This window comes from Hirundo rustica, chromosome 4 (genome assembly GCF_015227805.2).
Source record: "Hirundo rustica isolate bHirRus1 chromosome 4, bHirRus1.pri.v3, whole genome shotgun sequence".
Classification (NCBI taxonomy): Eukaryota; Metazoa; Chordata; class Aves; order Passeriformes; family Hirundinidae; genus Hirundo; species Hirundo rustica.
In genome coordinates, this window is record NC_053453.1 from 35,883,580 (window position 1) to 35,908,442 (window position 24,863).

Below are 24,863 nucleotides of genomic sequence, written 5' to 3' on the forward strand. Positions count from 1 at the left end.
AGCATATGTAAAGCAGGGAGGACATACACTTGCATCACATTGTAGATTGAAAATGAAGCTCATCAAGCTGTGGTCACCGAACAATTTTTTTCAAGGCAGCTTCTTTATAAACTGTAGGTTTGGGTAAAATTGAGTACATCTAGAAAATAACCAAGTTAATAAGAAATGCATCTTAATTTTTAGACTTAGTACAAATAAAAAAATTGATGTTTTTCTGGTGGTATCTCTTGATTGTATTAATTTTAAAGCCAGACTTGAGATGGGTTTAAATTATGGGAAATGTTCCTTTAGGGAGCAAGTTACACCTATTGAATTCTACTTGTACAATGGATTTGGTGGCTCAGCAACTAGAACACTTATGGATTAGGTTAATTAAGATAGTTGTTCCTGATTGTACCTGAGCATACTGCCAGTGGCTCTAATGAAAACAGATTTTCCAGTCTAATTTTTGTAGGTTATTTTTCAAGGAGAAAAAAAGGAAAAAAAAAGCCCAAACTTTAACAAAAAACCCTAGAAAGTAATGAAAGAGCTCCCCAAAGCATATATGTAAAAGAATTGTAAAGTGCTGAGAGCTCAAAAGGTGTGATGCATGAGGAATGAAAAAGAGACTGAGGTTGGTTCAAAGCAGCATATTGATCTTTTAAATAGGATTAAAAATCAATTTTTAGTATATGCTATTTCCCCATTTCATTATCTTTTCTGTATTTTTTTTAAATTGTACAAGATTTTAAATTCACATTCTGGGTTATCTTTTTCCTGCAGTGTACATCCTTTCTATAGTTTTAGGAGTATAAGTCCGTTGTAGTTCAAGAAAGGGATTTAAATAGGGCAAAAAGTGCTGCACCTGGGGAGCAGGATGGTGATATCAGCATATCCCTCTGGGACTGGAGTTAGTTTTATATGTTGGATTAGGAGTATGTGTCAAAAGCACTTCTCCCCACTCTTCTTGGCTTGCTGTGTCTTGCAGCAGTGTTGGCACTCCTGAAAGGTCTTTCTCAAGTAACCCTAAAGCAGATGATGTGCCCTGGGATCGCCTCAGTGTGCTCTCGCTGTTAGTGGGTAGCAAGCCCATGGGACAGGCTGCTCCATAATGCAAACAGATTTTTAATAACAACCTAGTACCCATCTCTGGACCACCACACTGGGTAGGTGCCATCTTACTGCTAACTGATCTCAGCCTGGAGATGACAAAACAAAGTGTTTTCAAAGCAGGTACAATTACCTTTTCGTAACACAGACCACAGTTCATCTGAGCATGATTTAATAGGTAATTTCAGCATTTCCTCTTTGACTAGAGGTGTTGTGGGGGAAGCAGGCTCATCAATCATTCCCAGCAAACATCCTTGCCTTTCTGTTGTAGAGAGGTGTAGGGGAGAGAGTTTTAGCATAAAGATGAAAAACGAAGAATAACAGGGTACTTTTAATTGAGTTATACATTGATTTCCTGTTTTCTTAGTATATTCAGTGTGTTAGTCTGTTTTCTTTAAGTGTTTGGGTAGCAGCATGTTAGAGACAGATGCAGCATGAACATGTAAAATATCTAGGATTGCAGTTCTTTTCTTTGAATTTCTCTGCTTTTCTTAACTTTCATAAATGGAGGTGAACTAAAATACTGTAATGAAGATGGAAACTGTTTTCTGGCTCTTCCTAAGGTTTTCAAAGATATCTGTAAGCCTAGGAAATGGGAGAAAAGTAATTAGCTTGTACCTGATGTAGTGGTAACCAGCAGATGCATTATCTCTGTGTATTGAAAATTTTATGTTTTGATTTGTTTGAATTTACAGGCTTAGCAAAGTGGATTTAAGAAGACATTTGTAGCTTAACCGTGATAATTTATACATTGCATTCTTTCAATTTTTACATTACAATAGAAAGCATTTTAATGCTTATTATTTACCTGTGGATATTTGCAAATGATAGACACTAGTGTGATAATTACATTACTAAAATATGTGAATCTCTGTGTGTTCTAGGCTGATCTATCTCTGTACAATGACTTCAGATCTTGGAAGGATGAGCCTACTATGGATAGAACATGTCCTTTCTTGGACAAAATTTATCGGGAAGATATTTTTCCATGTTTAACTTTCTCCAAAAGTGAGGTAATGGAAATGGTCTAAATGTGTTCACTGATGTCTTCCTTGTAAATATGTTACATGGAGCCAAAATACTATTATATTGTTTTCAATATGCTGTTTAACCATTTTTGTTTCACTGGTGTGTGACAATTTACAGTGAAGTCCTAAAGTTTGGTCTGGAGTATTGAAATGACCATTTTTTTCTTCTCTATTCTATTCCATTTATGCTCTTCCAGATATGACCTTTCTATGTCTACTTCTTCAAAAGTTACTCCTGTCTGTTAGAATCCAATCTTTGTAGGAATAGATGGAAGTTTTCTTCCTGATACTTCAAATAACAGTGTATAAGTTGTGTTCTGTCTCTTGTTTATATAGGGGGCGGTAGAGACCAATATATTTATTTTTGTGGACTGATTTTCTCTCATATCAGTCAAAGCAGACTGGAAGCATAGTCTGGGTCTTTTCTTGAAGAGAGGCTTCAAGAATTAGACTTAATTTAAGATTTAAGATTCAGCAGGGGCAGTTGGTAAATATGGTTTTAGAGGAATCAAGTTATGAGACTTTTTCCCTTTTGTTATTCCCACACATTCTCCCATACAAAAGAAAGACTGGATTTTTACTTATCCTGGGAATAACATGGAACTGATTACAGATCCAACTGCTTTACTTAGTTTTTGTTCTTAAGCACCATTTACAGGCTGTACTTGTAGTATCGGTCAGTAGCGAAAAGGGAGCATGTTCTTAGAGCTTTATTAAAATAAGGACAAGAAATTTTGAAGTCCTAAGTATTGATGTTCTTTCCCGATAAAATTAAACACCTCACACAGAAAATCCTTCGTTTTCTTCAAAATGTTTATCTGTTGTTTTCAGGAGATGTTATGTTCTTTTCCCATGCTTTTTATCTACTGTTATTTGCTGGCCATAAGCACATGCAGCCTTTTAGTTAATTGTATATGGTTGGTGTACAGCATCATATGAGCCTCTCCCACTAAAAAGTTTACTTGGTTAGTGTGGGAATTGCACTGCTTCTGCAGTATATGTAAATAGGCCTGTTGTCTTTTGCAGCAACCTAGTTTTGGATTTTGTTATTCATTGGTAATAGAATTACTGTAGATTTGTATTGCCTTTTAAGGGAAGAATGAGGCTTCTAGCACTTGTCAGTTACACAGTTTATTGTTTCCAGATGCTTTGTGTAGTGACCAACTTCTATTTTACTTGGTTATTGATAGGCTAATGTGCAGTTAAACCAAACAATATTCAGAAACACATGTATTGTGTTTCTGAATAATTGAAAGTGGAGTTACGTGAATGGTTGAAGTATTACATTAACTCTCAGTGGCCTCTTGTGTGTATGTGTAGTTTTCTGCTTTTGGGAAATGGCAGAGAGTATTTCATATAAACTACTTTAATAGTAATATTCTGGTCTTAAAACAATTAAAATACAGTAGAAAAAAAAATCTTTATTACTTATCAGGAAGGAATGTTGACACAAAATTATTTCATTAGGAGTGTAAGTTGCACCTTTTTTTAAATCAGGTAATGGCTATTACTTGAAACAGTGGTCTTGGGCAAGTGTTGAGTCCAATCACGCAAAATGGTCACGTTTCCAGTGTCTCATGATTGTTTATAAGGAGTGAACATAAAAAAACCTGAGTGAAGATGCACTTTGAGTAGACTAGTGTTTGGAAGTTGCAACTGGCTTTTCTATATATTGTTCAGTCTTAATTGTTTGAACACCTTGCTAGCGGTATCTTTAGCTGAAATACAGTGACGTGACATTTACTAGTTCTGTTCAAGATAAATATGTATGCAGCATAATTTTGTGTTTTTCATAGAACACAATAAAATAAGACCAAATTTTTAAAGTAAAGTTTGTGCCATATTGTCTCTGACGAGCACAGCTTGTACAAACACTTGTGCTGTTTTGGGTGTATGAGGGAAGGCTGAAAATACAGTTAGTGTTTTAAACATGCTTCACTACATTCCTGGCTGTAAAGGAAGTTAAGTTGCCTCAGGGAAGGCAGGGTTATTTGTAGGGCAGAATTTAAACAGGAGCCTGGAAATGGGACCTCTTGCGTGTGATAAAAGTGAAATCTTATTTATAATAGAAATTTTGTTTGGTGGGTTGGTTTTTTTTTGTTTTTTTTTCCCTGTGTTCTTAACTTTCCAGAAGAAGAAATACGTCTCTGCTTTGAGGCAATGGATGAAGCAGAGCTGTTTTTAACTGCTTTCTAAATTTCTCTTGCAGTTGGCCTCAGCTGTTCTGGAAGCTGTTGAAAACAACACTCTGAGCATTGAACCTGTTGGCTTGCAACCCGTTCGATTTGTGAAAGCTTCTGCAGTTGAATGTGGGGGACCAAAGTATGTTGAGCTAACACAGGGGCATAATCTTGACTCATTTGAGATCTCTTGGCTTAAGAAAACTGTTATCAACTGATTACCACAGTCAGATTTGTGTATCTTAAATTTAATTCCCTAAAATCTGAGACTTCAAGATTGTTGTTACAAATTTTATGAGGAAGTAAGCAACTAATAAATGAAACTTCAAAAACCCCCTAATGTAGAACAATTCTAATCATTTGGGGAGAGCTTGACTTTGGCTTGTTTTGATACATTGACCCAAAAAGTAACATTCACCTGTTAGGAGAAGACCATTCTGATACATAAACCAGATGGTTTTGAGCTGGGGACTCTGAGCTGGAAAGCATCATGAAAGAAATAGGTCTTGAAATAGTACAGGCTGGATTTATGACATCTGGAGTACTCGTGGCATTAAAAAATTGGGACATACATAGGATGCTCACAAAGCTATCTGAAATATTTGAGAAATACAGGGAGAGTTAATCCTCTGAATTTGAGCATGAGGAGTGTAAGCGGGAACAAAGATGAATGAGAATTTGAACCTATAAAGTAGTAAGTATGCTTGAATGACAAGAAGGAAGGTTATTTTAGAAATTCTGGAATGATCATAGAGAAATGTGAATCAAGATTTGTTGTCAGGTACTGGTACAAACATTGAAGGTGGGTGGGAGGGACATGCTTGAGGCACTGGGGTGGGCTTTGCAATGTGGAGAAGGAAAGGGGTTGTAGGATGCCTTAGTGGATGTTGGAGTAAGAAAGCAAGGTCAATCTGGATGTTAATCTGAAGCCTTTCAAATCTTGAGAAAGACTTGACTTTTCTGTTGGAGGTATTTTGGACAAGTTGACAGTTTACTCTAATATTTGATTTGAGAGAGCTCAATTTTACAGTAGAAAACGTCTGTCAAAATGTTTTCATCTGACTCTAAGATTTTTTTCTTTCTCATTGCCATTGCTTTTTAACCCTTGTTTTTCCTCTGTTGAGTGGAAGAGAAACCACAACTGACACATCTCAAAATTCTTTATTTTCTTTTTAAAGAAGCTGTATAAAATGAAAATTTATGTGTTGTATGTCTTATCACTTAGTCTTTGATCCCTTCTAGCCTGCAAAGTTCAAGCATTCAAATATTTTTCAACTTCCTCCTGTCACTAGAACACAATTCTTGAGCTGTAACAGTCTCTCATCAGAAGGTCCTACACCAGTAATGGAGATACTCAAGGGGTAGTGAATTCCTATCTAAGATCTGCCACTGGAAGCTGTATTCCATGAATGCAGCAGAGAATCTCGACAGTCAGAAACCACTGTCATGTGGTTTCACAGCCACAATGAAACAAGGCATGTGTCATTAAAGGCCAACTGGCAAATGGATTTAAAGTCATTGTGCTACAAGCAACTTTGCTATATCTTGATCTGATGAAGTACTTTGCCAGACAGGAGACTCAACTGCATCATTCAAAAATTTCTGGAGATTTTTAATGTTTTTTCTCCAGTGTGGGATAGCTTTTAAATCAGAACTTAGAAAGTGCTTAAATATTTGGCAAGATAGTGATTAATGTTTTGAGATGACAATTCACAAGTTATAATTTGGTTATTTTAGATATACCAAAAGGTCAGGAAAATTCTTTTCTCCCTTTTCCAACTCTTCTGTACCAACAAAAACTTCTGTGGTGTTGCTTGTAGATAAGTAATAGGTGAGGAATCTGCAGTATTTAAGTGTAATTTGACAGCAGTGGTGCTTTGCCTTATATATTATTACTGGCACTGAATGGGAAACAGGTGTTGCAGTTTCTACTGAATCAGCATAGCAGTTTCAGGTTTTTATTTTTATACTGTGGAAAAAGGGGTTTTTTACTGCAGCTGTCTTCTTAAATGGGCAACTTACTATGGACAAACTGAAAATAAGCAATAACAAAAGTGAGAGTAATGTTTTTAAGGAAATAATTTTGTTGTACTTTTGCATTTTGTTGTACATTCATGTGGGGGAACAGATGCTGAAATAGTGGGTTACAGCCCAAGTAGCATAGTGAGGGGTGGAGGACAGAGCTGTGATAGTAGTACATAAAAGGTTCTGAATACATGGAAGTTACTGAACGGTAGCTGTGATGGAGTGCAGTGAGTGCTGCCTTACCAAAAGACAGCTGGGTTTCCCCAGAAGATTCATCTAATTGTCCCCATGGGGAACAAAGCGCTGAGCTGCGTGTGCTGTACAGCACAAAACTGAGTCACCAGCAGGAGCCCTCAACATTTAACTGGTGTCATGGAAGACAAGGTAGGGAAGGCAATTATGCAACCAGAAGAAAAAAAGGGTTTTATTTTCCTAGCATTGTGAGTTTGTCTTCTAACAAAAGCTAGACTGAGATTGTGATCCAGCTTGCTTCAGCTACTTTAGGATTTCTTGTGTCAGTGAACTGCTGTCAGTCCACATAAATTGTTATGGAAAATTGTATACACACTTCAATTTTTTCCTGGTTTAGATGGTTCTGTGGACCATCTGCAGGCAATTTAAAAGGGCCTATGGGCCACTGTTCAGAACTATAGAAGCTTAGTAATTTTTGTTTCACTTTTGAAAGGTAGCTTGTTCTTAGACTCCCCAGTTTCATGAAGTAGAAATGAAAGAGGAACCAGCAGCTTTTAAAATTTATGAAACAGTGGTTGCCATGACAACCCAATTCATCTGAGATGCTGTAATACAGACATTATGAATAAATCTAATTCTTCTCATCTTTACAAATTCATTGTTTTCCTGAATTGGTTTTTTTTGGGGGGGAACAGTTTGTGGTGACTAATGACCTTTCCTGAATACTGCATAGTTGGAGTACACCAGAAGTAAATTTGATTATTTTATGCTCACTCTTTGCAACGGTAACAGAAAGAATTACTACCAGACAGTCCATTTTCCTTTGTCCCAAAAGATTTTATACTCTGAATGTAAAATATGATTTTAGTTTGGGCATAAATGCAAAACTGGATTTAAAATGCATCTCAGAGAATTGACTGCTCTTCTGTGGAACTGATTTTTTTAGGATGTAATACAATATCAAGCAGTAGTTTAAAAAAATCTGTTGAAATGTTGGCATCAACTGATAATTTAAAAAATGTTTATTTGACATACCAAGAGTTAATTAAAGAAGTCCCACTGTGCCAGAGTTTTCAAACCAGTTTAAATTAGGGAATATGGAAGTATATTCCCAGAACTGAAGAAAGTTTTAGAATTCAAAACATCATAACACCAGTATTGAAATTAAATTAGGCCTTGTGGAACTAAAATAGCTGACAACATAATGTAGTAATTGCAGCTTGTAAAATGAAGGTCGAGACTCATCTGTCTGTGCCAATATGAAGCAGTTACATTAACACCGTAAACACATGCACGTGTTTAGACATTAATGTCAGATTTGTTTGTTGAATCATGTGACCTTTATATTTGTAGGAAATGTGCTCTCAGTGGACAAAGTAAGTCATGCAAGCATCGAATCAAATTAGGAGATTCAAGCAGTTATTACTACATTTCTCCTTTCTGTCGCTACAGGGTAAGTAAATTTACTATGATTTAATTTTGTGTAGTAGTCATTGAGCTATTTTTCCTCTATACAAAATACATTAACCACCATTATTTTTATGTGAGTTTAGATCACTTCTGTGTGTAACTTCTTTACATATATTCGATACATCCAGCAAGGACTGTTGAAGCAGCAAGATGGTGAGTATAAAAAAATTGTACTCGACCTACATAAAGAGACATTTACGCAGTGCTTGTTCCTAAAAGTTGCTTTCTGTGCAGCGAATTTGCTAGCTGTGACCTGACATTACAGTTTATCAGTTTATAGTCGTTATTGTAATTCCAAGAATATGGTGATACTTAACTCTCCAGTGAAGTTATTTTTTAAAACAACGATTGATTTTCAGTCCATTTAAAAACCCCTTATCCAGTAAGAACAGTTAAAGCAAAATCTAGTTAGGGGGAGTTACAGTTTTTCCACACAGTAGTCAGAAATCAAATCTCTGTCACAGAATGTGGAGATATTTTGAATGCAGAGAACTTGAGTTTGATTTGATCTGGGCCATTTTTTCTTTAGCTTTGTGTTTTGGCATGTCTTCTCATTTTGTGCAGTGGCAATTGAAACAGCTGTTCTTGTCAGACTGTTTTTTTCAGGGGGCACTGGCAAGAAAGACAATATTTTGGGTTAAATTGCAAAATGTAGACAGGTAACCTTTTATATATACAGAAAACCTGTAATCATTCATCTGAGTGCAAGTGAGAAATGAGGTCATGGCAGTAGCATGGCCATATCTTGATTAGGGCTCTGGTTATAAATGTAAGGCTTGATCACCCTCCACCCCAAAAGAAAAATGGGGTTTTTACTGCCATTGCTTCGGGCTGTGGCCTGGGCAGGGGGGGTCCCTACCTTTGTTACCAGTTGCTTTAGCATGTCAAAATATCATATCCCACAACTGCCTATTTAAACTGTGTCTGCACAGTAATTCAGAAATTTGCTTAGTTGTGCTATGTGGTTCCAATATGTCCATATAAAAGATGATATTTGTGAAAACGTATTTGCAGTGTACCTAGTTACTTAATTCTGGAATTTAAAAATATATTGCATGTTGGAGGCGTAGTTTTGTCCTCATTTCCTAGACCATTTTACTTGTTTATCACTAAAAAAGGAAAAGAAGAAGATTTGACTGTGTTTAAACTGCACACAGTTGATTTAATTGTATTTCCTGTCCAGGTCAAAGAATATTGCCGAACAGCTTCCAGTCCAAACTTTTTTGAAACAGGTCCTATCAGTCAGGCTCTCAGAAATACTGAGCACAGATAGTGAAAAGAGTGTCATTAGCCCTGTGTCAATAGGAAATTAAAATACTTGCTTTCACTGTGAAAATGTAAATATTTTTTTAGCTCAGTTGCATTTTTGAAAGTAAATTTAAACATTGTAATATTTATGGATGTCTGTGCATTTCATTATTCCAGTTTTCAAGTCTCTGTGGATTTGCTTCATCAAGAATTTGGCTAGAATTAGCCCTGCTTTGCTACCTCACCTATAGTCATCTCTTCCTGATGTTTCCAAATTTCAAGAGCTCAGGATTTTAGCTACACCCAAATATTTCTAACCTGAAGTACTCCTGAGGTGATAGATAGACTTACTTACAGAAAATAATGCTGTTAATTTTCAATGTTAAAGGATCATGGAATTCACCAGAAATTCAGCTATTTCCTATACTTAATTATGTTTAATAAAACCTTCAGATGGTGGTAATTTTTACTGATTTACTAGCATCACAGAAAATCTTGAAAATGTGTTATTTAAGTTTTAATATGTTTTGTAATTAAAAGGCTTTTACTTTGACCAAAAGGACCTGTGGAGTTTCAACTGAAAATTATTTACTTCACTATTGAGATAAAAAAACTTAATTTCTTTTTTTTTACATCATATATTGAAATATTTTTTAACATTATCAGATTGATTTATTCTTCCCAAGAAGTTTGTAAAAAAAAAAAAAAGCTTGGTGTTTCAGCTGAGTTGTCATATTTACCACTAGAACATAAAATTTGCATTTCTAGCTTTATATAAGGATTTCAGCAATACATTCACAATAATGTAGGCACTCATCATAGTTGTCTGTACGATGTGATGCATGCATTTCTACTAAAGCACCATATAATTTTTAAGACAGAGGTCACTTTTACAAAAGTGTTTTTTGAACTGTGGTAGGGAAGACCTTGTACTTGTTGATCAGGTTAATGATATTTGTAGACATTCTACATCAGGATCTTGACTGCATGGAAATTTCATCTTGAATATTATATATATATATATATATATAATATACCCCATGGTTTTGATTTGTATTGCTGTGACATCTAGAAGCTTAAGCTATGCATTAGGCTTATCACATTTAGGAAGATACAGGTGAAACAAGAAAAAAGGGTCTTTCCTACCCAGTTTATTGTTGCTAGCAAATTAGTGTAGAAAAAAAGGGAGCAAGAAAGATTATAAATGGCAAAATTATAACAAAATTACAGATTCTTTGGTGAAAGAATTCTTATTTAACAAGCTCTACTTTTTTTCTTTTTGTAGTCATTTAGTTTCACAGAAAATGAGTCAAGGGGCAAGGAGGCTTAAATCAGAAACCTCAATTAATTGAAGCTGACGAGAAGTACTGATACAGTTCTGTTCTCCATTTTAAAGAAACCTAAAATTGAGGAATTTTTAATGGGACTCCCATTTAGAATGTGTAGAATATGCACTTTATCAAATTTTGTCATAACCAAGCAGAATTACCTTACACATACTAATGCTGCTTTTACCAGATGTTTGTTATGAAGTTCCTCGAAACTCATGTAGGGTAAGGCAGCCTGAATACATCAGTAGAAATAAAACATGAATTTGGTATATTTAATGATATCTCTGTCTTTTTTAGTGGATCAGATGTTCTGGGAAGTTATGCAGCTGAGACGAGAGATGTCACTAGCAAAACTTGGCTATTACAAGGAAGAGCTCTAAAACTTTTTACGCTTGCGCGTGCATGAACTTCATTGAATATACATAACAAAAATTGCTGAACCTTTTTTTTTGTCACTTGATATTTATTTCGACAAAGTGGGTCCAAGATCTTTCTCCATTTGCAGATGGCACTAAGAAATACTGTGATTGTTTTAAACTGACCTATGCTGTATATGCGTACATATAATACTTAGTTGAACAAATGTGGTAAGCTCTTGCAGATGTATTAGTGATTGTAATTTACATTTAAAAACAAAACTTCTGATTAAAGTGTTAATCTGAAACAGTTTCTGTCTTCTGTTCTTTGTGATGCAGAATGATGTGAACCTCCCCAGTACAACACTCCAAAATGTAAAACTGATTTTATGAAGAGCTAATAAATGCCTGGCATTTTCTTCACTGTAGTGTTTAGGTACTCTTATGTAGCTCTCTGTGCATGTCTGCCAGTACAGTTAAGAGACAGCTGGGAGAACTTGGAATTGTTTGAAGTGCTGCTTTCCTCCACATGTAATTTTTAAAAATATGTTTGTAAGAAGAGAAACACATATAGTGAAGAGTTACAGCACAATAAACCTGAGTATTTTCTCGTTAAGGAACAGTGCTTCTCAAATATGAATGAACAGTAAAATCACCTTGTTTGCTCTTTGGTTAGAAATCTATTCTGACCCCTCTATGACTGCTAAAAACTTTCTTTTTTCCTCTAATTTTCTTTCACTAGAATATTTTCATTCCTTTAAATTAGGTGGGGGTTTTTTCCACACTCTTCTGGGATTTCCAGTTTTCAGTGTGTTACACATAATTTTCCCCATAGTTGTTCTTGAAACTCGGAAATTTCCATTATGTGATTTCTTTAACATGCTGATGCTAAGTTCCATATAATGTTACAATTCGTGTGTATGAAAAAAAAGGTGTCAGAGAACCCCCAAAAAAGGATCCTGGCCTCTTGAGAGATGCTTTTTCTGTTGGTAGTGTTTCTTTGGCATTTGAAGTTCAAGTAGTCATTTTTTTCCTGAGCATTGTCTCAGCTGAAATCAGATTGTTGATGATGTTACAAGGAACATGGCTGCGAGTATGTACTAGATTTGCCTTTTTGGAAAAACTTTGGATCTCAGTCCTAACAACTATTTATCAGTTGCACACAAGATTAAAACTTTGACAGGTAAGCTGATGTGAGGGTGAGCTTAAACAGTTGGTTTTTAACAAGAAGCATCTCAGTGGATACAGATCTCTTTGATGCTGAACAAAACCAACCCTATTCATTGTTGTCTTGCTGCAGTATCTGTTTTCATAAAAGTCAATAGAAGGAGAAGTGAAATTTAATACCGTGCTTGTGTTGTTTGTATATATGTGAAAACACTTTACAAGTGTTGGCTTTTACTGAACATTTCAATGTTAAGGTGAAAACAAACAACTGAACCTAGATATTATTAGTAATGGGGTATGTATGTCCAACCTGGGCTGTTTTGGTTCTGAGGGAATACTTTTCTCAATCTCCCCCCACTGGGTACTACTTGCTGTTGTAGAAACCTGGAGTAATTCCACCAGCAGTTGTTAAAGGTTTGTTTATCCATTCAATAGTGCTAAGGAAGTCTGGTTTTATTCACGTATTAATGTTTTATGTTAGGCTCATAAGTGCTTCCTAAATGTTAATCCTTAGTTTAGATGATGAGATAGAGCTGTTTCCGTGATTAGCTAATAGCTAATAGTAGGCAAATGGTAGCCAGTAGTTGATGCTATCCTGACTTAATATCCTTTACAACAACAAAATTCTGTCACTCATTTAAGCAGAGAGTAGGGTCCTTTTGTATACATGGGAGTATCCAAAATGTGTTATGCTGAGGTAATTTTCTTGTACAAAGATGTATACCCATGTAGTTCATCTCAGTAGTAATGACTGTTTGGCTCAATTTACATCAATGTCTTGTAAATGCTGACTGACTTCTGTCTTCATGTCCCTACTCCAAAATTCTTTTTTATATTTTCATGTGAGCTGTTTATCATGAGAAACCTGTCTCACCATGAGTGCCTGGGGCTTGTAAAAATTGGACAACAACTGCTTGTCTGGTGGATATAATTACTTCCAAAGATGTCCCAATTCCAGACTTCATTGGAACTTTTGTTCAAAACCAAATGCCTTTTTTAGATGTCTACTCAAAACGTTTGAGTGTTTTTCTCTTGTTTGCTGAGTGGTGAAAGAAAAGGCAGTTTTCAGCATTTAAAGATGAACTAAGATAAAGTGGAGTTTGCTGCTAGCCTTAAAAGAGCTTTGTTCCATGTTCTGCTTTCCCATATGTTTCCTGATGTTACCTTAGACAAACAGGCTAATATGTGATTTAGTTTTGTTAATAACAACATAGAAATTCTACTTCCCTACCCGTGATGGCTTTGCTCTTGCATTTTTGATTACTCTTGCTTTCATCAGTAGTACTAATTACATGACCTGTGTGAAAGTACAAAGACAAGATAAGTAATTTTTATTGTGGCATTTTTTGCGCATGTGTAATTAGTACTGGGACCAAAGGTCCTTAAAACGAGAACATTAGACTTACAGACTGGCTAGAATCCACACCATTTTGCCTCTAAAGCCTTGTTAGTTCTTTATGTGTAGTTTAGTCCTTTACATAAAGCCTAACTATAACCCTGACTTTAGTTATGGAAGAATGAATTCAGCTGGGACAAAGTCATTGAAACCTCTGACAAAAACATGATGTGTTCCTTGGCATGTTCATAATCATCTGGAAGAGAGTGTATTTGTCCTAGCAGGACCTCTTCAAGTAGTAGGAAAGCAAAACACTTCTACTGACTTTTCATGGATGTGGTGGGAGAAAATGAGGCCTTGCAGCAGTTCTTTGAAGGTAAGAAAGGTTTCAAGAGAAGCCTTAACAATTTTTGGTGGCAGCAAAAATACCAGTAATTGTTTGGGGATAATTGAGGAAGAAAGGAGGAAGAAAAAGTGCTCTGAAATCCAAAGCTCTGTTTACACTAAGTTATTGTGGAAGACAATACCAGAGTGAAGTATTACAAATAGTACAGATGTGCTACAGTGCCTTTTTCTTTGTGCTCTGGCCAGAATATCAAATGGAAGGCAAAGAGGGCTTTCTTTCCACTAACCTTCTGAAATAGCCTGATTGTAACTGGTAAAACGGTGATTGTGTTGGTATCCTCAGGACTCTTCTGAGGAGTTACACTTGGATATTTTTGTCTTTTGGCTGGCATCTTCTGGTCCTGCCTTTTTCTCCAAGACATTTTCTATTCAAGCTGGTCCAATTAGTTTTCTGTCTTTCTTTTACTACACAATTCACTTCCTAATAGATTCCATAATAAAACTGCATGTTTTAGACTCTCTGATAATGTGTTGAAAGGCTTTTTACTTTTCTATTTTTTTACTCAGTATTTTCTTTCCCTTCTGGCAGTTGGCATCTTGCTTTTTGTTTTGTTTTGTTTTGAATGCATTAACTGTTCTATTCTAAGCTGCTTTTGTTGTATTTGTTTTCCATCTGTTACCTATGCAGGTATTCACTGATCTCAGAGTAACTTGGGAAGCTACCTTTTCTGCTGTGATTTTCTTTCTGTGTTTTTTTTAGCCCCCCTGCCCCTCTGTTGGCCTGCGTGAGGGTGGCAACTGTAACTTTTAAGTTAGGACATTAATGAAATTGATCCAGGAAATACATTTAAGCCAAGAAATTTAAATTGGTGAGCTGCAATCTAGGGCCACTAGCCAGCAAATATGTTCTTTATAGATGGCAGAAAATTCATGCCATGTTCCTTAAGTTTTGTTTACGTCATGGAGTTGAAAGGCTAACAAACTTTTTTGGCTTTGCTTTCAGCAGCATAATACTTGTTTTTATCAGGCTGTTTTTTGTTGTTTTTTTCAACTGCTGCATTGCATAGCTGTTAAATATCAAAATAGTGTTGAATATGAATTATATTTAAAAACCCCACATTTTTTAGGAATCCTCTTGGAAAACACGACTTTCTAGGGAGTATATGTTAGGTTCTGTTGACTTTTGTGACAATGATATTTTGATGGTAGGAGGTGTGGCAGGGATTTTAGCTGTATGGGTTCTTTAATGAGAATTACTATGTTTAATTATATAATTATTATTTCAACTCTTTTTAGAAGGTCTTTTGATAGTCTGTGCCACTGTGTGGGGGAGAAGCCCAGTTGATTCCTTTTAATTACAGGGAAAAGGAAACATCTTAGGATGTCACGTCCCTTCCATAATGTGTGGTTCTGCTGTGTTCCATTAGAATGTGACAAAAGTCTGCTAAGGCCGTACAGCATGCAGTGATTTTGTTAGATGGCTGACTTTCATTATCTGGACACAGATAAGTATCCAGGCTGCTAGAGCTAATCATTCATTCAGCATGGAATAGGCTCTTGCTGTTAAAAACCATAGGTAAGTGTGAAAAAGGGAGCAAGCTGCAGTTAAGAGGTGGTTAGCCCTCTTTTCAAGCAGGGGTATTTTACTGGACACAAAGCCAATTTTACGTAGAGGTGTTTCTGCAGCTTAGCACTTCAGTTTGTGGACTGGCTTTGTAACGCCTCAATAAGGCAGAACCTCATGAAGCAAGTCATAAATTTCTAGTGCTGATTTGGTGATCTCTGTGATTAGTCATAGCTATGTTAGAGCATAGTTTTTCAAGGCTGTGAAAAAGTGGATCTTGGAATATCAAGTGGAGAACAGTGCTACTGAGTGGTTCCTCAGTGGTTCAGTTTTGACTTACATGTCAGCTGGAAGTTAATGAATCCATAGATCTGCTTTGTAGTATTATTTGAAATTCATAAACACAAAGAATCCCTCTAACCTGTGCTTTAGTTCCTTACAGTGCATGTTTGTTTTGACGCTTAGTAGTAAGACAAAGTTGTATCGCAGTATTGAGAGGGGACAGTCTGAAACAGGATTTTTTTTTTCCCAAGGAAAGTGCGATAATGTTTGCTTTCCTGGCAATCACTTCTTTGAATAGTTGATAGACCTTTTAGATTAGATATGACTCTGGGATTTGACCTTGGCTTTTTCTCATTTAAGTAAATGTCTTTTATCTTGTGTGGCTGGGAAGTTCTCTTTTTTTTTTTTTTTTTCTGTTTCATTTCACTTGCACATTAGAGTTTTCATCTTTGATGCAGGTTTTTTCCTATTATGAGGAAATAGTATCTATTGAGTATTTATAATTAATTAAAATGAATATTTATAATTAAAACATTTTGCATTTTAGAGTCAGTCAGTTCCTATTTGTCAAGGGAAAGTCAGAGCTCCTGAGTAGCTCTTCTGTCTGTGTGTGGCAGAACAGCCTGTTCTTGCTGATGTTATCAATGGGTTGAGAGGCCTGGTAGAAGGTCAGCCTAGTTACACTGTTGAACTCAGTCTTTTCTGTTGTAAGGTGTCTGAAATGCGTGTGTTTTGTCTGTGCTGTCTGTGATCTAAACAAATCTCTTTGTGGAATCATCACCTCTCTATATACTTTTGCTTCTGCATGGGTAACATGGAATATAGATTAGACTTTGTGGTAAATAATTACGCCACCGAAGAAACATTAAAATAATACCCTTAAAATACAAAACGCTTAACCCCCAGAGGTGCCACATGCCATTCTAAGGATGAGAGTTTGAAACAGGAATAAAAGATGAAATGAAAAATATAAAATATTGATGGTAAGCTTTGTTTCTATAGAACATGTTACTTTGAGGGAAAAAAGTCTATCTTAACACAAACTTGCTCCTTATGATTTGGAGTAACTTCAGGTTTTCCTGAAGTTGAATAATCTAGGCCATGATACCTCCTGGCTGACTGCAGCTGGTTTATACTTACAACCCTGTAGCTCTGCAGCTTGTGCCAATGACAGCAGGTCTGTTCCATTCAAAATGAGCTGGACTTCTGTGCACAATTTAAGTGGTAACCAGTCTTTAGAGTCCTTTAGCATGAAAGAAGGGCCTATAAGCCCCATAAGTAATACTTACCTTAGTGTAAGTCAGTGAGGTTCAGCTGGACTTTCCATTGAGCCTGCATAGTGAAAGTCATAAAGTGCTGAAGCCCTTTTTGTAAAAAAATATTTACTTTCATGATAAGGTGTCTTTAGATGGAAATCAGTTAATAGTTCTCAAGCAGAAACATACCCCTTAAATTGCAAGGCTTTGTAGCAAACATGAATTTGTCTGTTCAGCAAGCATTACTGAACACTGACCGTGTTCTCTGTGCCATTTTTACACCTTGAACTGTATAAAAGGATTGTTTCCCATGTAAAGTAGCTGATACTTTAACACTGATCTTACTATGGATGGTGGACTTGGCTGGGAGCTTCCTGGCATCCTCTTCTAATGTTAAGAAACTCTTAGTTTAGTATTGATTTTTAGTCAGTACTATTTCTCTGTCCCCCATCCTTCACTTTCCATTTAGACACCACTAAAAAGGAGGCAGGCAATTTAAATGCAAATATACATAAGCCTACAGGGAAGTGTTGGAAGAATTGATCAAGGTAGGTTCTTCAGGGATTGAGACTTGGTCACAGGGCCATAGAGTCAAGCTGAGGAGCCAGATGATGAAAGCCTCATGTGTGGAGGAAGGAAGGGGGTAGCTGCCAAATTAAGAGGCTGGAGTTCATACTTCTCCTGGGGAGCCTGTGGTTGGATATTAGGGACAGGCTAGGCAAGAGTGGACAGGGAAACAGAAGACAGTGGTAGTACTGACAGGTTTTGGACTTGGGGACTAAACAACAGAAGTATCAAGCTTATGATATGAGAAAAATATGAAGTGAGAAAAATACTTAGTCATACGCAGCCTGTGACTGCAGTGTGTGTTCTGCAAACATCTGTGTGTGAACCCCCTGCCATGGCACTGCCTTGTCCTTTCACCTTCATCTGTTGGGTAGGTGGTAGTCGTCTGCACAGTGTCTTAAGTTGAATGTGTCACTCAGTGCAGACTGTTCCAGAGATGCCTGGGCACATTGCAGCATGAACTGTGAACTGCAAGCAGAGCAAACTGCTGATTGAGGCTGCTGACTTCACATACCCTCCAGCAGCTCTTAGCTAGGCACATGGTTTTGTGCAGGAAGCTCTGTTCACAGAGGCGTCACCGCAGGACTTGTCCTGCTACGTACACACAGTTCTCTGCTCTTACAGGCATGTAACATCTCGGTGAGTGACTATCTTGTATACTGCCCATATCTGTTAAGTACTTACTCTGATCAAATGCCTGTGAAATGGATGCCACCATTTAAAATAAATTTGCATATGATCCAACAAGTCCTGCTCTGCTGAAACAGATGCCAGTGCGAGCACATGATGCCACTGACCTGGAAAGTACATTAACAAAGTTCTACAGGGCGGCACAATGTGCCCACTCTTCTGTGCACCTGCGCCACAGACATGCATTAGTGGTGGCCTGTGTTCCTGGTATGCTTCCTTCTTCTCCCAGCGCTGCTTATTCTTTCAATCTTCTCCTCCCCATTTAGCTGTTCATGCAAAGTGGAGAGATTAAGAAGAAATTATAGATATTTGTTACCATCACTTAGCAACAGAGCTGATCTCTGAACTGTGGGATGTCCATTTGAAAGGCCTTGTCCATGTTCGATTTAGAGCCGTATTCTTTGATTCAAAAGAACCTCAGATCTTAGTCAAAATAAAGAATTCTTGGTTATGTGGTATGTAGGAAAAACATTTTGTATTTGACTTCTTGCCCCAAGTTAGTAATGAAATTATATCATTCTACATGAGAGTTTGGTGGTTTGAACAGAAGAACAGGTAGGATAAAAGAAGAACAAGGGGATGGATCATTTTCCTGTGGACTACATAGTAAAAGGAGAAGGGTTTGTAATTCAAGGTAGGGGGACCCCACATTCAGACATGAAGAATGAAAAGGTGAGAATCCAACAGGTTTGAGGAAGGCTGCTAAAGAAAGCCAGGTTCTTTTGCACTCTCCAACTGGGTTTGCAGTTATCTGGTGCTGCTTCTAGAATTTGTGTGTTCCAATTTTGCTGAGATAAGCTGGTGGGCTGCACCTGTTGAATCTGTTCTCTGGCATGCATGGCACAGGTTTGTATACAACGTCAATACATTGCAATGCAAGGATCTATCAGTAGCACACCTCCAAGCTGCTATTCCCCGGTAAAAGGCAGTCCAAATTAGGCCTGCAGCACCAACAAGTAAACAATACCTAGATTAATCTATGATCACAAAGCAATCTGTGAAATATTAGCAATGTGGATTTATGTATTAAGACAGACACATGAGGGAATCCTGTGCAAGGTGGTGGATTTTTAGATTCTGTTTGCATGAATGTCCTTTCTAAACATTGGATGAAGAAGGAACAGTATCAGACAAAGACATCAGAAAAGGAACTGAAGATTTATTAGGATAAGTGTCCTATGCAAGGTAGTACAGTGAGAAGACAGCAGATGCACCAGAGGCAGTGGCTACTCCTCGGCTCAGAGGCAGTGATTTCGTGTTCTCATGCACTGCTGCTGAGCTGAGGAGACATGGTTGGTGTCAGACTCTAGGGCTGAGCCTCCCAGCTCTGGATGTGTGGGCTGGTCCATTTTATCCTGTGTGAAGTGGGACGGGCACTTGCAGCTCAAGCAGGAATATTAAGGTCCTTATCTTGTTTGCATTCTGACTGGCCACACCTGTATTTATGGAAGGCTTGCTGCAGAGGTGAGGAGCCTGCAGAGTGGGGCTGCTTGGCTGGTTTTTTTAATGAGTGCCCGTTGACTTTCTACAAAAGTTGTCATGAATTCCGGAAACTTTATAATCATAAAATCTGTTTATAGCCTTCAGTTACTTAGCAACAAAGGACAAAGTACTGAACACTTCTATTTGCTAATACATTTAACATATTAGTGGGCTAGTTTTTTAGGCAGAGTAAAAGGAAGCCACCAATCAAACATTTTTAAAGCTTTATTTGGGCTTTATTTAAACACAGATCGTGGAATTTTAAATGGAGTTTTGAATCAGAAACTCACTTGGAGTACTAAAGCACCAAGTGGATCTATGTAGGACAATGTCTGAGCTTCAACCCAACAAACTGTTTAGACCTCCATGTAAAAGAGTTGGAAATTATCTTCAGAACACTTTTTTCTCAGTTGCAGACTGGAGTCCTTCATCCTCCTGCTGTAGTAATTCCCTGAAGGCTTAATGCCATGCATTCAGTGCTGCACTGTCATTTGCAGTGCCCCTGCACATTGTTAATTACTCTGCATTTCTCATTGTCCTTTTTCCCAGAGTGACTAAACCAGAAGCATACCAGAACCTTTGTTACATAAGACAGGACAGATTTAGTTTTCCTTTATGCAGGACCATCATCATTCTGAAACAGTGATAATTCCCTCTGACTTTCTGTCTTTTTTACTTTTAACCTTAGGGCAAGATGTCAATGGAACCTTGGAAAATGCCATGATGGATACAAGCCTGTTGGAAGAATTCATTAGTAGTGACATAGAGTTTGGAACTTTGTAAGTATTATAGCAACGTGTACTTCTTCCTCTCCTTAGCCACACCTCTTGAAGTGTTTTAATTAGTGCCATGATAAAATCTGAGTTGCAAGAGGATTGTGACTCTCTTGGCATTGTTTCTTGAAGCTGTGTAGGAAGACTTTGAAAAAATGAACTACAGCCAGTAATGGAAATATGGTTGTCTTCTTGTTCAACAGAACGAATGATAATGAAATCTGAGTTGATTCACAACTGTTGAGCTAATTGTGACATTAAATGCAGAGCTCTTACTTTAACATTCCTTTAAGTGTGAATTTACTGTTTATGTACAGAATAAGTGATAAAAGTGAGACTACTATATATATATATATATATATAAAATATAATAAATTGAGAGAATAATGGAGGAGATCTCCCAGTTTGAAGGAAGCAGAGTTATTTTTTAACCATAATAGTTCAAAACAGAAACTGTCCATCAGTATCTTTTGAGATTAACTTTAAAACCATCAAAGGATGCATAGTGCAAAGGCTTATGGTCAAGGGTGGACTGTTATGTAGTATAGATCTATCAAAGACCTAAACCCCAAATCTTTAATCTAGACAACTGACAGATTATTTTTGTTCAAGACAAAATACTACTAATAGGCTGACACTCGCACTTGCCAAGAAGCAGAGCAAGAAGGGATGTTTTAAAAATAATTAAAAATGGAATTTTTCATTTTAGACAGATTCAGCAACATATGTTTACTTTAAGTGGGCCAAATAGGCTCCTGCGTGCTCTAAATCATGAATAATGAATTGATTCCCTTTGTCCACACTGTAAAAGTAAAGAATAATGAAGAGGATGTTGTATATAAACATCCATAACCTTTATTTTAGAGTGACTAAATGTGCTTTAGGTTAAGAAGATTGTTGAACTTCTGTATGACAACTTTAAAATGTTATTATTTTGCTTTTATACACAAAATATAGTAAAAATGTAAATGTGCATCTATATATGCTATTTTGTAGCTTAAGCAAGTTAGATATTATACTGCTACAAATTACTTATGTGCAAGAAAGCAATCTATTAAACCGTTATGGGTTTGGAGGCTGAACAGGACATTACACTAATACTACAGTCCTATTTTGTTATTTATGGGGTTAAGAACATTTACTGAATCATTAGATCCGTACAGGTCAAATTATTAAGCATTTTTCTGCAGTGCAGAAAATAAACAGAATAGAATCTCATAAAGGAACATGTCAAAACATGTCAAAAGAGAAAAAAATTAAAATCCTCCATATGTACATATAAAATGCAGAACTGCATAGTGTCATATGCAATGAAAAGGGTGCTGTTACCACCAAGGTCTTGGGTGTACTTTGAAATTTCCATTAAAGATCATCTTGCATCAGAAAGGCCTTCAGCATTACATTTATTCTTCTCACATCATGTGTGAAGCACCATGTGATTTTCTCATCTTTTCCCACAGTAGTACCTTCCACATTATTAGTGAAGGGAGAGAAAGGGTTGCCATGTCCTTTGCTAAGTAAGCATTTCATTGATATACTATGTTTGTAATGTAGAATAATTTAAACTACACATTATTTTCCTTTCCTTCGAAAAGCACAGTAACCGTTTCAGTAAAGTTCTAACTTGGAGATATATCCCTACTACCACTGTACTTCATAAATACTTTCTCTTAGAGAGTGTCTGTCACTCTATTTTACTGAAATAACTTGTGTTAAAGCAGTAATCAAGTACCTAAGGCAACATTTGAAGTTAGAATATGAACTGAATGTGAAGAAGGGAAGTTTTAGGCTTTTACGTATGTATCTTTAAAATTTTACAAAGCACAATTGGAATTCAGTATATATGGATCAAGTATCCCACAGGAAAAAAAAAATTAACTATTCAAAGTTGAAAACAAGTTTTAGAGTGTAGTCATGGTATTTAAAAGCATCAGAGAATCTATTTTGAAGGAAATTAAAGAATATTCTAAAGCAAAGTTTTAAAATTTATTTTTAAAGAGGAGCCATGTGGTTGAACCTAACCCAAAATACAGGGTTGTGGATGTGCCACATTAGAAGACCAGTAGCAATAACATTAAGGAATGCACAAGCATGTGTCAAAAGTAACCAAAATGAAACTGCTCTCTTTAATGCTATCCAAGCTCAGAAATATAAAACCTGAAATGGAAACAGTAGAGTGAAAATTTTCCACTGATGCTTACGAATATTTGCTCTGTGTGAACAAGTATTTTATGCATGTGAGGGTGTCTCTTTAAGGAATTTTATTTTATTCAGCTTCTGTGAGAGCTTTGGTAAAGGAGGTGTGTCTCATTAGATTTCTGTCATCCTTCTGCTGCAGTATTTTTAGTGTAACATGATCTTAACACTTGTGTTTCAGACCAGGCTTCAGAGCAGTGGAGCAGTGTTTGAGCTGACAATTCATAGGAATACCTGAAAGGATTGAGAATCCATTTCTTGCTCCTCCATCTATTCCAAATGTAACAAAGGAACCCTCTGTAGCTCCTTTAAATGGCAATGAGATGGCATAGGATTTTCTCTTTCTTAAGAGAGATGAAGATGCCACAGATCTTTAACCTTTAATCTAGGGAGAATGGGGCTTAAATCCCTTTTGAGTGCTGTATGTTGAGAGTCACTGGTATGCCTGGAAGTAACTGAAGAACCACTCATGGGAAGGAGGATTGAAGTCAGCAGGTTGTGAAGTGGGGATTTGGGTAAGAAGGGATGGGGATTGGGCCTTCCTACATGGCAGAGAGGCGCAGAGGACCATGAGATTATCTGGTAAAGTGTAGGTGACATTGCTCCTGTGAGAAGGGACAGCAAACATGGTCAGAAGTGCTTCCTGAAGACCCTTATCAGTAGCCTGCTGGTCCCCCTCCACTTGCTTTCAGCACTGGTTGTTGTCCTCCATGACTTGTTCCAGTAGAAATTAAAATCTTTTTTTCATCCCTAGACAAAGACAGTTGCCAGACTCCCCACCAGACTCTGGATCAGAACCATATTCCCCACCACAGCTACAAAGTAGGTGACATGAATTTGGCCTCTCCCAAACTCGTGGGGAGATCTCCAGCTCCTCTTCCTTGTTTTTATTTTCTTATCTGTTTATTTCCTTCAGCCCCATGGTGTGATGCTCTGCGGCCCAGTGGGCTGCAGCCTCCACTCACATGCCCATCTGTCGTGGCACCCAGCAAACTTCCCTGCAGGTTCATGGAGCCTTACTCTGACCCCAACGCCACGGGATATCCTTGCACCATCTCCCAAAGCTGCTGCCTGAAGACAGAAAACACTGTGACTCCATGGAATCATTCTACATCCTCCAGCTTTTTGGGTTTTAATTATTCATACTTCCAGCCTAATGCGTCTCAGTTTTCTGGGTAAATGATCAAGCTTTTATGCAAAGGGTGAGACGTGCAAAAAACCAGTAGAACTGGTTTAAGACTGGTTGTAAACTCCTGTGGATGTAAGATTTTCCACGGGATGGCAGTGTTTAGACACTTTTGAGACACTTGTGCTTGAGGGTTCTTTAAAACATCTTGACTGAGGTTTAGGTTGGAAGTAGGAATGCATTTCTGTTTTTAGAACAGTAGAAGGCTAATGAGAAATCAACAGTTTTTTCATAACTGGATTATAAAACTGTTGAGGTGTCTTGCAATACCTGTTGTAGAGGTTCATGCATGAGGATCTTGTAAGTGTTCTAGCAAATGACATAAGAGAAAAGTAATTGTCATGTCTATGTAAGCAAGTGAAGCAGTAATCATATTCTATCTGCCATATTAACCAACCAATGTGTTCTGGATGCTCAATTATTTAAAATTACACTGGTATTTTAACATTAACTGTTAAAAAGTAAAATTATTCAAGATAAAAGATGTGATTTTAATGCAAATGTCATGAAACTAAACCCCTGCCACTTATGCAGTCTAAATTTTTTAATGGGATCAACTTTATTCATGTGGAATAAAAAAAAGTTTTGGAAGGAAAAAATTGGATAAATCAGTTTTAAAAACCTGCCAACAACCTCCTCTCTCAACAAATCAGAATTTGGATGACAGTGCAGTTAAAATGAGATAAGAGATACCTAGGTGTTCTTTCATAATTATTCTGTAATATCTATATTTAAACTTAAAAATGAGTAATGCAACATGTGTCTTTACAGAAGTATTTCTGCAGCATCAAGCAAAAAAAGGAAGCTCTCCCAATTACTAGGAGATGGGACTGAATCTCCAATACAGTCTCAGGATTCCAGACAAGGTGAGCAAGGGTGTGAAGAGGAAATGTAATGTTTTTTGCCATAGACAAGTAAATACCTAAGAAGCACAGCTCCTGCTGGCTCAGAAAAGGTAATGATGTTAATAGTCTGTACTCCACTACCTGGTTTGGAGGAATTTATCTTTTTGGAAAACCAGGATTTATTTATATTTGGCAAAGAGAGAAGCGCATCAGAGTTTCATGTTTCATGAGGCTTTTCTAGATAGACTATTCTGC

The 24,863-nt window shown here is 37.0% G+C and overlaps 2 protein-coding genes across 4 annotated transcripts in view; both read left to right on the forward strand.

The window, feature by feature from the left end:
• RAB3IP (RAB3A interacting protein) overlaps positions 1–11,229 on the forward strand; it is a 32,893-nt gene extending 21,664 nt beyond the window's left edge. For all 3 annotated transcript variants that reach the window (XM_040061920.2, XM_040061922.2, XM_040061921.2), the window contains 5 exons: positions 1,974–2,102; positions 4,327–4,439; positions 7,868–7,967; positions 8,068–8,137; positions 10,861–11,229. In XM_040061920.2, coding sequence (XP_039917854.1) covers positions 1,974–2,102; positions 4,327–4,439; positions 7,868–7,967; positions 8,068–8,137; positions 10,861–10,943 — 495 coding nt within the window. In that variant the 3' untranslated portion in view covers positions 10,944–11,229. The remainder of the gene's footprint in view (positions 1–1,973; positions 2,103–4,326; positions 4,440–7,867; positions 7,968–8,067; positions 8,138–10,860) is intronic.
• A 2,523-nt stretch (positions 11,230–13,752) lies between these two features.
• The window catches only part of MYRFL (myelin regulatory factor like), a 40,014-nt gene continuing 28,903 nt past the window's right edge, over positions 13,753–24,863 (forward strand). The window contains exons 1-5 of the mRNA XM_040062522.1: positions 13,753–13,798; positions 20,297–20,387; positions 23,332–23,399; positions 23,494–23,752; positions 24,538–24,629. Coding sequence (XP_039918456.1) covers positions 13,753–13,798; positions 20,297–20,387; positions 23,332–23,399; positions 23,494–23,752; positions 24,538–24,629 — 556 coding nt within the window. The remainder of the gene's footprint in view (positions 13,799–20,296; positions 20,388–23,331; positions 23,400–23,493; positions 23,753–24,537; positions 24,630–24,863) is intronic.